We start from the raw sequence: 11,913 nt of genomic DNA, 5'->3' as shown, positions 1-11,913 counted from the left end.
GCAGGGGGATGTGGCGGCGGGGCGGGAGGGGGGGCGCTCGGGGTCCGCGGGGCTGGGCTGGCTCCCCGGCGTCGCGCGTCCGTCCGAGGCGACGTCCTGTTTGCGCGGCGGGCGCGCTTCGACTGTCCCCGCCAGCCCCCGAGGCCTGGCGATGCCAGGCGGGGGACGTGGCGGGACATGTCTATGGTGAGACCCTCATTGTGCCATGGGCTCAGGGAAACGAGCGCCGAGGTGCGCCGCGGTCCCACCCGTCCTCTCCATTGCCGCGAGACATCACTCGCCGCGACCACAAGGCAGCCGGTTCCCACTGTGGCTTGGTCTTCACGCCGGCCCTGGTAAAGCCACGGGGACGCTGTGTCCACAGCTGAGCAGAAACGTCGGCCTCGGGACTTCGTTGCAACAGTGTCAGGGAGTTTCTCCGAGTGCGAGGTGCCGAGACGTTGTCCCCCCCCGGCAGCTGTCTGCGTACAGCGATGAGGCGCACAGGAGGCGCCGGGGGCCACTTGACATCCTGCTAACTGGACTTGCGGCCTGCTGGATCCTCGCGGTGAACCCATGGCAGCTGTGCGGCCCCAAGATGGGTCAGAGGGTCTTTTCCCTCTTTAATTTTGATGAGCTCGTTGCTCAAAAGTTGCCAGGTGGAAGTTACCGAGTGAGCTTCACATGCTCTCTTTCTTTGCCTGGGCCGCAGATCCTGGTCAACACATGGGAAATGCCAGCCCTCTTTTCCCCCAAACCTTCAGGAATGTGGACAAGGCGATGGAGCAAGGAAGAGCACTGCTGCGATGTGCTGGCATTGAGAGAGACCCTTTACACAGCCGTGAGCTGCCTGGAAGTGGCCTGAGAAATCATCACAGTGATTAGAGGAATCAAATGGGAAGGGACACCTCTCTTCCTCTCCCTCTCTTGCTGTCCCCTGCTTCCCTGCCAGGGTAGTGGCAGCCGGAGGTGTTATGTCTGGCAGTGCTCTGGACAGACGCATGATCCCCGTTACGCTTGAAAACAGCCCCATGGTCACTGTGTCTTTTAACGGAGTCCCTGAAATTTTTCGACCTTGTAATCGGGGAACGGGACCCCTGAGTCTGGTTAAGATGGCAAACACAAAAGCGTAAGCGATTAATTAGTTGGTGGTCACGTTCCTCGATTCTGCCGAAGAAGCGGCGATTTGGGGCAAGTCGGAAGCTGCTCAGATGCCAGCCGGGCTGGTGGGCGAGAGAGCAGCTTTCACCATCATCTTGGGGGGTGCTTTCAAAATCCAACACAACCGCTGTGAATTGGGCAGGCGATCAGAGCATACAGCCTGGCCAGGGGCAGGAGCAGCTGCATCTGGGAGAAACGCCATCCTTGATGTGGAGGTAGCCTTTCATACCTCGCGGCCATGCTGTTGGCTTCCTTCTGCCAAGCTGACGGTACAGTTTTAAGCGTCAGACCACAGCTTTCGCCTTCAAGAGAAATCGTCTTCCGTTGGATGGCGACGACTGCAGTCCCACACCATTGCAGCCTAGTCCCGCTTCCTAGCCCGTCACTTTGCTCTGCCTGGCTTGGCCTCACCACGGCCTCTTACCAGTTCTACCAGACATTTATGGGATCTGTCATTGTGGTGCTTCACCTGCATCGTGGTCAAAGCGGAGGTGTGAGAGCGGGTTGCTGGCTCTGCCTGTTCCTTCTGGTCCCTTTCGTGTCCAAATACGCCATCGCCTTCAGATTGGTTTTCATTGCTGCTGTCTTCATGGTGATTTTCAACCTGGGCCAGCTTCCCGTTTCCCTTGATGTCACGCTGCTTCTCAGTTTTGAGTCTTTCCCCATCCTCGCTGATCTGAAGGTGTTCATGATGGGTTTGCATCATTAATATAAGCTTGTTTTACTCTTTATTTCATTGCATGGTCTTCACTGACATTTTTGCCAATCAATTTGTCCACGCCTGGCGATTATACTCAGTACTTAGTTACAACAGCAGCCTTCCTCTTTGAGTCAGGTTGGACACGTTTCCGTGCTGACCTCCCAACAGCGCAGTGAGGGAGGTACAGTCCACGGGCAGGTTGTTGCCTCCGGGAATGGGAGACAGATCAGGCAAGTCGCTCGCGACTGCAGAACAAGAGGTTGGACCCTGCCGTCCTCATGCAACCAGAGCTGCTTACTCCACAGACTTTGATTTGTAGAGTATTTTTATACTTTATTGCATCCTGTTGGTCCCCAGTGAAGGGACAGTTCCTCTTCTCTTGGGTATAAGCCATCTCACGTGCTAAAGCACTGGAACAGGGTACCTAGAGAGGTGGTGGAGTCTCCATCCTTGGAGGTTTTCAAGACCCAGCTAGACAGAGCCTTGGCTGGGATGGTGTAGTTGGGGCTGGTCCTATTTTGAGCAGGGCGTTGGACTAGATGTGACCTCCTGAGGTCCCTTCCAACCCTCATTTTCTGTGATTCTATGCTAAAATCTAGGTGTGACTCCAAAATAAAGCCTCTCCTAAGCCTTGCCATCTCTTTTGTCCTGTCATAAACTCCTCCTTTCTAGCACATGCAGCTTCTGGGCTGGCTCCACAAGCCGACAGCGTGGTCTCTAGTGGGGCTGCGTCGTTGCTTTATAATCAGACACTGGGGGATGGCGAATTGCAATACACCTTGCCTGCTCCACTGGAGACTCCAGACATTTTTTTTTTGTCGCTGTCCCTTGTAGATGAAGGAAAGAAACCCAAGGATGCTTCAAACTCGTATGTTGGTACCTCCTGCTGTAGCCTAGGCCATCAGTCGTAAAAATAACAGTGATTTTTATTTCTCCAGTCTTCGGGGAACCTGGCAGACACGTTTTTAAGACCTTAAGTAGGCGGTTGTTCGAAGGCGGGAGTCCAATTCCTGGTCAGAAAGCCCCATGAGACTGAGAACATCCATTTGCTTTATCCATGGTGGGATTTTTGTCTCCTTTTGATTTTTAACCATTACTTCCTTGTCTTACTCCGGCATAAGTTGTTGGATGGTGGTAAGTCCCATTCTGTGACAAGGAGTCAGCGCAGCTCGATTCTTCAAAAGATCAGGGTCTTAATATGTGCTAATTAAAAGAGAACGCTGCCACTTTTGGAGCCGCCGCTGCAATTATCTTCCACACTAGGGTGCTTTCAGTCCACAGGACTGGGCCAGGAGTCATTATCCACTTGCTCCCTCCTTTGACTGAACTCAAGTCAACAGCATGTCCACGTGCGCCAAGCCGAGGAGCAGCAGATGGTCTGGATTGTCATCCAGACTGCAGCTCCTGTCGCTGCCTGAATTTCCGATTGAGCATTGGGTGCCAGAAAGCAGGTGCCCACGCTTTTATCCACCTGTCCCATCTTGTTCCCATCCCGTGTTTGCCGCTTGCAGTCGCATCACATTTCCTCGTGGCCTGCTCAGCTGTTAAAGCTGCTCTTGATCGTCCTGGGGCTTTTCAAGTCAGATAGTTTTAAATTCCGCCTCCCCTGCCGGGATCAGAGCGGACAGAATTGCCACCTTAAAATAAAATGTACCGTTTGTCTTTAGAGTAATTTTGTAGCAGACAAAAATCATCCTCTTGGAGGGCAGGGCAAGTCCTGAGGATTTGGGGTCTTTAACTTCTGAGAGCATGGAGGTTGGTGCGATAGAGGCAGTTGGAAACGCTAAGGGGAAGTTGGTCTAGATGGAGGAGAGAAAGCCTTAAAGGTCCATGAGATATATATGCAGTGGGTCCCTCTTCTGCCCACGGCAGTCCTTTCAACTGCCCTTTGCAACTTGTGTCCCGTGGGTTTTAATTTAAATGAATTGCATGCAGGAGCTGGCAGCGCATTGTGTTGTTGCAAAGGGATTTCTTATCCAACTTCTTTTCTCTTTGAAGGCCTCGGTCGGCAGGCAGAGTCCACGGGTGGTGCCATACCCAGCCCACAACCTATGTCCGGGAGAGCCTGGCCTCCAGACTGCAGCAGGTTTGACTCGGCCCATGTTTGGCTTACCCCAGCCCAGCCCCACTTCTCCATCTAGACTCTTCCTCCAGACCGCTTTTGCACCGTGTGGGGCTAACGGCCAGCTTTCTCCTCCCTGCAGTTGTGTCCATGGGCTCAGCTGACCACCGATTCAACCTTGCCGAGATCCTTTCACAGAACTATGGTGTACGAGAAGAGAGGGAGGAGGAAGAAGATACACAGGAGAAAGAGAAATCTTTAGAGGAGCTGGAAAAGAGCTTCAGCCCCTCTCAGGTACACACTGCAAGGGAGGAGAAGGGGACTTGTCTGCCAACTGTTTTGTCCTCCTTGACAGTATTGAAAGCACAGAGCTCCACTGAGGGACGTGAACCAGCACTGGTGGATCCACTGGAGGTATAAGGCCGTGGTCTGGCATCTGGATTTGTGGGATGGGTGTGCTCAGGGGACTGGCGATGAGCTTCGGAGTCTTTTGCTTCTAGGTTGCCCATTCAGATCCGCTCTGCATCCAAAGCGATGAGAACTCGTGGGTGCTTGTATCTGTATGGCAAGGCTGGTTGATGTGGAGTCCACTTCATGGTGGACAGGGGCCCCACCACAAAGACCTTGTCTCTTGGTCCCGTTGTGGATGGTCTTTGCAGAAAAGTCAAGGCCTGAATGGGATGTGGAGCATGAGCTTCCTTCACGGTGACGGGGGTTGTCCCTCCGGGTCAGGCTGGGCGCAGCGAAAGGATGATTTATGGGTGCTTGTTGAGCCCCATACTCTGGTCGTCAGGGCTGCTAAGGGGCACCTCTTCACCAACAGCAAAACCAGCCTAACACAAACACCCCCTGGAAGCTGTCACTTAGGGATTTAAATTCTGCAGGTTTGTCCATAGCCCAGAGAAGACCAGCTGGCGGTTGGCCCCTTCAGCCCATGTCTCTGGTCTCCTTCTTGGGAAAGCAGTGCTCAGGGCAGCCCCACACCTCCTGAATCGCAGAGCGGTCTTGACTGCCTCTGCGCATCTCTGTGTTTACTGCAGCTGGGCTTGTGCTTGGTGATTGTTCCATTCCTGATGAAGCTTTGTCCTCCTCTCGCTCAGAGCAGTGAAATGCCATTCGAGGAGCTGCTTGCACTTTATGGCTATGAGGCATCTGATCCCATCTCGGAGCAGGACAGCGAGAGCAATGGGATCTCTCCTCACCTGCCAGACATGACCCTCGATAAGGTAAGAAGCACTTCTTGGCCACCCATAAGCTACTAGCAAGGGAAGAAGGCAGTGTATCCCTCGTCGCTGTAGGGCCTAGAGCTTAGGGTGTCTAGTGTCGTGGCTCTCAACCTTTTTAGACTCAAAGCACCCCCCTCCGTAACTTGTGTGCGTTGAACAGCACCCCAGTTCAAAAACAAATTGCTTTATTACAGTGTTGCCTCCTTGCAGAGGGGCTGTACCAGCCTGAGCCTGCACTTATTTCCTTAAACCGGCTTATCTCCTTGCATCTTGTGGCACTCTTCAAAGGGTCTTGTAGCACCCCAGGGTGCCCTGCACCCTGGGTGAGAATCGCTGGCCTGGTGCTTTCCTCCTGTTCAGTGTGTTCAGGGCGCTTGAATTCCCGTAGGCAGGAGCTGGCTGACCCTTTGAACCCAAAAGAATGGGGCCTGCTTCATCCCAGCTCGCTGTAAGGAAAGCCAGCAGGAAAGTGATAGCAGGAGAGTGAATGCAAGGAATTCAAAGGAGACGAGGGAGAGGGTCCTTGTTAAAGCGAAGGACAAACTAAAAACCCTTTGTGGAATGTGAATTCTGTCCGTGTGGGGCTGTGAATCAAAGGAGACTCACAGGAAGCTGCACGTCTGCTTGGACAACTATTTCCCCGCTGCCCCCCTGCCTGTGTGAACCTGATACTCCTCCCACCCTGCCTAAAATCTGTGGCTAGGAGTTTCTCCTTGCTAGGATCTAGGAAAGCCACCCACTCCTCCCTGTGACATCCCTAGGAAACCACTCTCCTCTTGACCCTCTTAGTAGGAGCCCTGAGGAAACAGCCACAGTGAGAGAAGACCTGAGGGATCATCTAGTCCAGCCGGCTGTATAGATCCCTCTCAGACCCCAGGCATGAGAGGGGAGTCCTGGGAGGTGCATGGAGGCAGCTTCTCATGGCAAGGGACGATTTATTCTAGGCCTCCCCCCTTTTTTTTTAATTTAAAAACATTTTTCACTTTCTTGTTGTTGTTAAAAGGAACAAATAGCGAAGGATTTGCTTTCAGGGGAAGAAGAGGAGGAGACGCAGTCCTCGGCCGACGACCTGACTCCATCCGTCACGTCCCATGATGCCTCGGACCTTTTCCCAAACCAGCCTGGCTGTACGTCACTGATTTCTCACTTACCATTTGGACCCCAAGTGCCTCAGCATGACAGGGCCAGCCATTACTTATTTTGGTGCTGAGAGTAGCGTTTGCAGAGGCCGGTCCTTGGGGCTGGTGCTGGACCTGGCCCTGACGGTGTGCTTGTGAGAGTTAGGCTGCAGTGATGAGGGGCTAAGGGAAACCAGTCAGCTGTCTCATCAGGAAAGAATTCCCTCCGGCTACAGGTCGTAGCTCTGGGGAAGCGAGAACTCTGGTTACATGCTCGGTGTGGATTTCCGAGGCAGCTACACAGCGGGTGAAGTGGGTTGATACAGGACTTGTTTGGCTTCCTAAAATATCTCAGCCATATGCTCCTGCAGAATCACCCACTATAAGACTAGACAGACCCTGCTCTTGTGTGGTAGGGCAGCAGGCAGGAGTCCAGCTCTGAGGGCCCAGGGATCCCATATGATGCAGTTGGAAGGAGGTACAGCAAATTAGTAGGACCGGTGCTCTAATATAGTATGGCTGCACCTTTGTACTGGGGATCTGCAAGGACCCAGGGTAAGAGAGGAGCTTCAGATAAAAGTGTGGGTTGGGCCACCTACCAGTTTTGAGAGTCTTGGTTTTGCTGATTGATCAAATACTGCACATCTGGAAAGGACTTGAGTTCTGTAGCCTACAAAGAGAATAAATGAGGATCTGGGTAAGTTACCTCTGAAAAAATGGGCCAAGGTTAAATTAACTCGAAGACAGGAAATAAGGGGAAGAAGAGAGAAGCTAAAGAGACATGAGGGAGGAGAAATAAGCCAGCACGTCACTGAACGCCCAACTTCTCCTTTCTCACAGCCAACAACTTCCTTGCTGATGAAGACAAGGAGCCCTGCTCTTCCCCGTGCGCTTCCTCCATGGCAGAGGATTCAGAAGAGGACTCTATCCCATCCAACGAGTGTAAGAAGGTGAGTCACTGAACCTGCAGCCTGTGCTCTGTGCCCCAAGGGGAGAAAGCAAAGCCTGTCACAGGGACCACAGTAACCTGTGGTGTGTCCGTGGGGAAGCCGCTGTGATGCTCTGTGTTGTATTCTGGAGAAGGTCAAGGCAGACGCAGCTTCAAGCTCAGCCTGCAGCCTCCGTCTGTGGTCTGCAGCTTGAGGATATCTTGATTATGGGGGGACTGTGCTGCTCCTTCCCTAGAAGAAATGAAGGCTTTTACATGCCCAGGATAGAAGGGGGATGGAGACTCCCAGTACCCACCCTGGATAGGGGTGATGGGTGAAGGAAGATCTAGGTGCAGGTGACTCACGTGCCTGGCAAGGTGAGGAAGATCTGCTGCATCTCCAGCTCTAGGGGCTGACAGGAGTTTTGCCCTAAACCTTTAGTATTCAGACTGGCATCGAACCCGTACGAATCCCAACTCGACATTTGTTTGAAAACTTCCTAGGTTTCTGGGTAGACAAAATCCTTGTGGATTTTGCAAAACACAGTCTGCTGCCATGTTTAGCAGTGCAAGATAAACTTCCTTTGTCCTGCAACTGATTCTAGCCTCTGCATGGTACACAGCAGTCTCCTACTAAATCCCTTTCTTGTGGTGATTTCCAGGAGATCATGGTTGGTCCTCAGTACCAGGCTGCAGTCCCCATCCTCCATTTACAAAGGCACAGTGAAAAAGGTGAGAGACTGTCTTTTCTCTGGCTTTAACATCTGCACTCAGTATTATCTGGGTACAAGGCCCTTAGCCTGGGTGGTCTGATTTATCCAGCTTTGCAAGCAGGCCCTGCAACCTGTGGGGGTTGCCACAGCTGGACCACTATTGGTACTCAGGCTAGCTGTCTAGTTTAAAATAAGCTTGAGTATCCCCATGCTGCATTTGCAATCCCAGACCTGATGTATCCAGTGTGTCTGACTATACTCTCCTAGCAAAGGGCATGGAACAGTTGTCACCCATGTGTTTTGAATCACAAAATGGGTGCCCTGCAAGAACTCAGCAGCCGTGACTGTTTACAACACACCCGCAGGTGCAGTTTGCTGTGTGTGACCTGGCAGCTTGCAGTGGCTATCAGATTATGTACAGGAAAGAATGCAAAGCTGTGATTAATTTTTGGAGGCTCTAGTAACAGACACCTGCATTCTTGGAAGGTTATATTGTCCCTGCATTCCTGACGCGCCTTCAGGCTGGGAAATGGCATGAAGTTAAGGGTTTTCAGGTGGCAAAGAGGAAGTCCAGGGTCTCAGCCACAGCCAGAGAGAAGACCCTCCTTCCCAGTGATCTTTTAGTCTTCCTGCATTAGACTTTCAGTGGCGGTGAGTGGTAGCCGACATCATTCACATGTGCATTTTCATGCAGCCCCCCTCGGGCCCATCTCAGTTCACAGTTAGATGGGGTCACTCGGAACCAGGCTGAGGGGATCAGGTTGGCTGATCGTATCCATGCCTAAAACTCATGCCCTTGGCACCACCTCGCGGAGCCTGCCACGCAGGCAGGCAGCAAGAAGCCTCTTCAGAAATGACTCACTTCCTCCATCACTTACGCTCTGGGCAGGTTTAAGGAGATACCTTCACTCATTTTCGACTCAAATGCTGCAAAGCTAGCAGTTTAACTGCCCAGTGCAGTTAACTCCTCCGGAAATCAGTGGGAGGGAAGGGCTCTGGCTGCCTTGCAGGCGGCGGTCCAAGGGCTTGGGTACCAATTCTCCGGTGTCCCACGTCACTTGCAAAGTGGCTGTGAAGTGGTAGTAGCCCTTGACAGTGGCCTTTTTATGTCCTTTCTGTGCTCGCTTTGACTCGGTGTGAACAAGCACTGAAGGGGCAGGACAATGGGGAATCAAAGCCTTTGTCTTCCCAACTCAATAAATATCATTTGAGAAGCACATTCAGTGCTGGGGGTAACAAAGCCGCGCATCTGAATACAAATGTTTCTGTGACTTTTATTTGTGTTTAATTGCTAAGCCTTTGTTTTCTGTTTGCTTTGTGTGGCTTTTCTTTTTTTCTTTTTTCTCACTGTTCCTCCACATTGTTACGAACTGCCGAGAGCGCAACGCGCAGCCTTGTGCTTGCAGCTGAGGGCGGAAGGGGGCAAGCAGTGCGCTTCTGCCATTCTTACCTGACAAAACCGCCTTCCAAACTAGTGCAGTGTTGAGTGGCCTGAAGGCTACGCCTTTTTGAGCTTTGGTGCTGGCAAAATTGAACAGGCTAAGTGGTAGCTTAAAGCCAGCCCTTTAAAGCAGCCTGTATTAACATGTTAAAGATTGGGCGTTCTGAGAGTGAGCCCCGTTGTGTTGGTGTGGCCGGGCTGCACCACCTGCGTTCCTGTGGGACTGACGGGCACCTTATCCCAGCTCCCCGCTCCGCCCGGAGGCGTCTTGGCGGTGTATTGCAGAGCTGGCGGGACAGGTTACAGCGCGCCGCAGCGCGCGGCACTTTCTGCCCGGGGTCCGGGGACTTTCCCCTAGGCGGGCGTGCGGCCCGGGAGGAACTAGTGTCCTCAGCACGTGGCCTAGAAAGCAGGTCTTCAGAACGCCCATCATCATCCGGTGATCCTAGAGGACTTCTCAGCAGCCACACCCCCCAGCCCAGCCTTCGTGAAAAGCCAAGGTTAAAGGAGTCCTTGCAAAACACTGAAAAATAAGAGCCTCTGGCTCATGGGGCAAAGGGGAGAGTTGGGAGCCAGCAGCCCTGTACTGTAGATTCAGGAGGGAAAGCCCCCAAATGCTGTGAGCTTGAACACCCCAGAGATGGGTTTTCTCTCTGAGATGCCCCCCTGCACACCAGCCTGGGGGAGCAGCGGTGCTGTCCGACTGATCAGCTCATCCCAGACATGCCCTGCCGTCCCCCGCAGTCTACGAGAATGAAGATCAGTTGCTGTGGGACCCCAACATCCTGCCCGAGAGGGAGGTGGAAGAGTTCCTGTACCGAGCGGTGAAGCGGCAGTGGGACGAGCTGGCCAGCATCAGCCTGCCCGAAGGAGAGATGGTGAAGGACAACGAACAGGTGAGTGGGAGGCAGGGCTCTGCCCAGCCACTGGGGTCTCAATTTCCAATGAGCCAGTTGGGTTTGGGGGATGATAAAGTCACATTGGCTGCAGGGTCAAGCAGCAGAATTAGGGAGCTCCAAGACAGGTCAGATGAGAAGGGCAAGACCCTACAGAGCCTCTGGACAAACCAGAGCCTCTCTGGAGCTGAAGAGGCCCCTCTGGGGTCTGTCACGGCTGCTGCGGAGATGAGCCAGAGGGAATAATTCTCTGTTAGGGACTGAGCTCAGCTGGGTCCTACCATTTTGGAGCACAACAGACAAACTCAGCAGACATTTTGTAGGGGTTACATTGCCACTGCCTTGCTCAGCTGGCCCTTGAATACAGGTGTGTGAGGACACGTATGCACCCTTGCTGCGTGCCCCCCATTCCCTGAGAGGTGCTGCGAACCTTCCCATGTGGAACTGTCCTGGGGGACGGTCTGAGATTGGGGTGGCACAGAGGTGGCTGCAGAGGCAAACGTGTCCCCCGGGCTGCGAGCCTGAGCTGTAGCTGAGCCCATCGGTGACATGCTGATCCAGTGTGCGTGATCAGCTGGGGGGTCCGTTCTGTTCCCTAGGCTCTGTATGAGCTGGTGAAATGCAACTTCAATGCGGAAGAGGCTCTGCGGAGGTTACGCTTCAACGTGAAGGTCATCAGAGGTGAGCAATGTGAGGGGCTGGATTGTCTCGTGGGGGCTGTCGCCAGTAGCTGATCGGTGTCCTGTCCATCCATCTGTCTGTCTCTCTGTCCCAACTCCTGGGACTCTGGACATTCCTATTTCCTCCTGCTGCAGATGAGCTCTGTGCCTGGAGCGAAGAGGAGTGCAGGAACTTTGAGCATGGCTTCCGGGTCCACGGGAAGAACTTCCATCTCATCCAAGCGAACAAGGTAACGAGCTGTGTGCGTCAGCTAGCGCTGGGCGTGGGTTTGAAGCCTCGGTTCCTCTGGGGAAAGGAAGACTACTGAGTTCCAAGCCCAGCTGCGATGCTGGCTTCTCCCACCTGAAAAGCAGAGATCATAAGAGTGACAACATCAGAGCATGAGGCTCCAGCTCATTAGCACTTTCTAGGCAAGAGTCTTTCCAAACACTTGACTCTTGCTGTGTTTTGGTGAGTCCCATGCGCAGGGAGTGTGCAAAGACCTCTCCTTTGCAAGGAGAGCTGGGGGGTCTGGTAGTCAGGACATGGGGTGGATGATGCTGGGTCTGGGCTTGGGGCCTGGCTGTGAGAGTGAGGCTGCTTCTCCACACCTGTAAAGCGGGGTGACACACAGCTGCCTCTTGGAGCTCTCTCAGTGCAAGTGGCTGACCGCCCTCTCCCCCCCAGGTGCGCACCCGGTCGGTGGGCGAGTGCGTGGAGTACTACTACATGTGGAAAAAGTCAGAGCGCTACGACTACTTCACACAGCAGACTCGCTTCGGAAGGAAGAAGTACGTCCTCAACCCTGGAGCCACGTGCGTGGAATATTCTCACACTAATCTCAGTAACATGCCTTCCTGCGGAGGAACCTGGCCTCCACCCTTCCCCACCAGCTAGGGGCCTCTCTTTAAACCAGTGGTTCTCCACCCTCATAGATTCGGGGCACCCTTGGTTAGACTCAACCCCACAGAAAGCGCCAGGTCTTAGTTTTCACTCAGGTTTTTGATGGCAGAAGAATATTAGAGCAGT

The 11,913-nt window shown here is 53.3% G+C and overlaps 1 protein-coding gene across 4 annotated transcripts in view; it reads left to right on the top strand.

Annotated features, from left to right (window-relative positions):
• The first annotated feature begins 2,375 nt into the window (after positions 1-2,375).
• MIER2 (MIER family member 2) overlaps positions 2,376-11,913 on the top strand; it is a 17,661-nt gene continuing 8,123 nt past the window's right edge. Inside the window, exons 1-10 of one of the 4 annotated variants that reach the window (XM_019513493.1) lie at positions 2,376-3,926; positions 4,045-4,196; positions 5,003-5,128; positions 6,132-6,255; positions 7,087-7,196; positions 7,837-7,906; positions 10,073-10,224; positions 10,824-10,905; positions 11,040-11,134; positions 11,572-11,699. In XM_019513493.1, the coding sequence (XP_019369038.1) occupies positions 3,761-3,926; positions 4,045-4,196; positions 5,003-5,128; positions 6,132-6,255; positions 7,087-7,196; positions 7,837-7,906; positions 10,073-10,224; positions 10,824-10,905; positions 11,040-11,134; positions 11,572-11,699 (1,205 nt within the window). In that variant the 5' untranslated portion in view covers positions 2,376-3,760. Of the gene's footprint in view, positions 3,927-4,044; positions 4,317-5,002; positions 5,129-6,131; positions 6,256-7,086; positions 7,197-7,836; positions 7,907-10,072; positions 10,225-10,823; positions 10,906-11,039; positions 11,135-11,571; positions 11,700-11,913 lie in introns of those variants that run through there. The other 3 variants (XM_019513492.1, XM_019513490.1, XM_019513494.1) reach the window with 3 other exon arrangements.

This window comes from Gavialis gangeticus, unplaced genomic scaffold (assembly GCF_001723915.1).
Source record: "Gavialis gangeticus isolate Ggan-Ray unplaced genomic scaffold, GavGan_comp1, whole genome shotgun sequence".
Taxonomy (NCBI): Eukaryota; Metazoa; Chordata; order Crocodylia; family Gavialidae; genus Gavialis; species Gavialis gangeticus.
The sequence above is the reverse complement of the archived record's forward strand: the minus strand, read 5'-3'. Positions and strand labels throughout refer to the sequence as shown.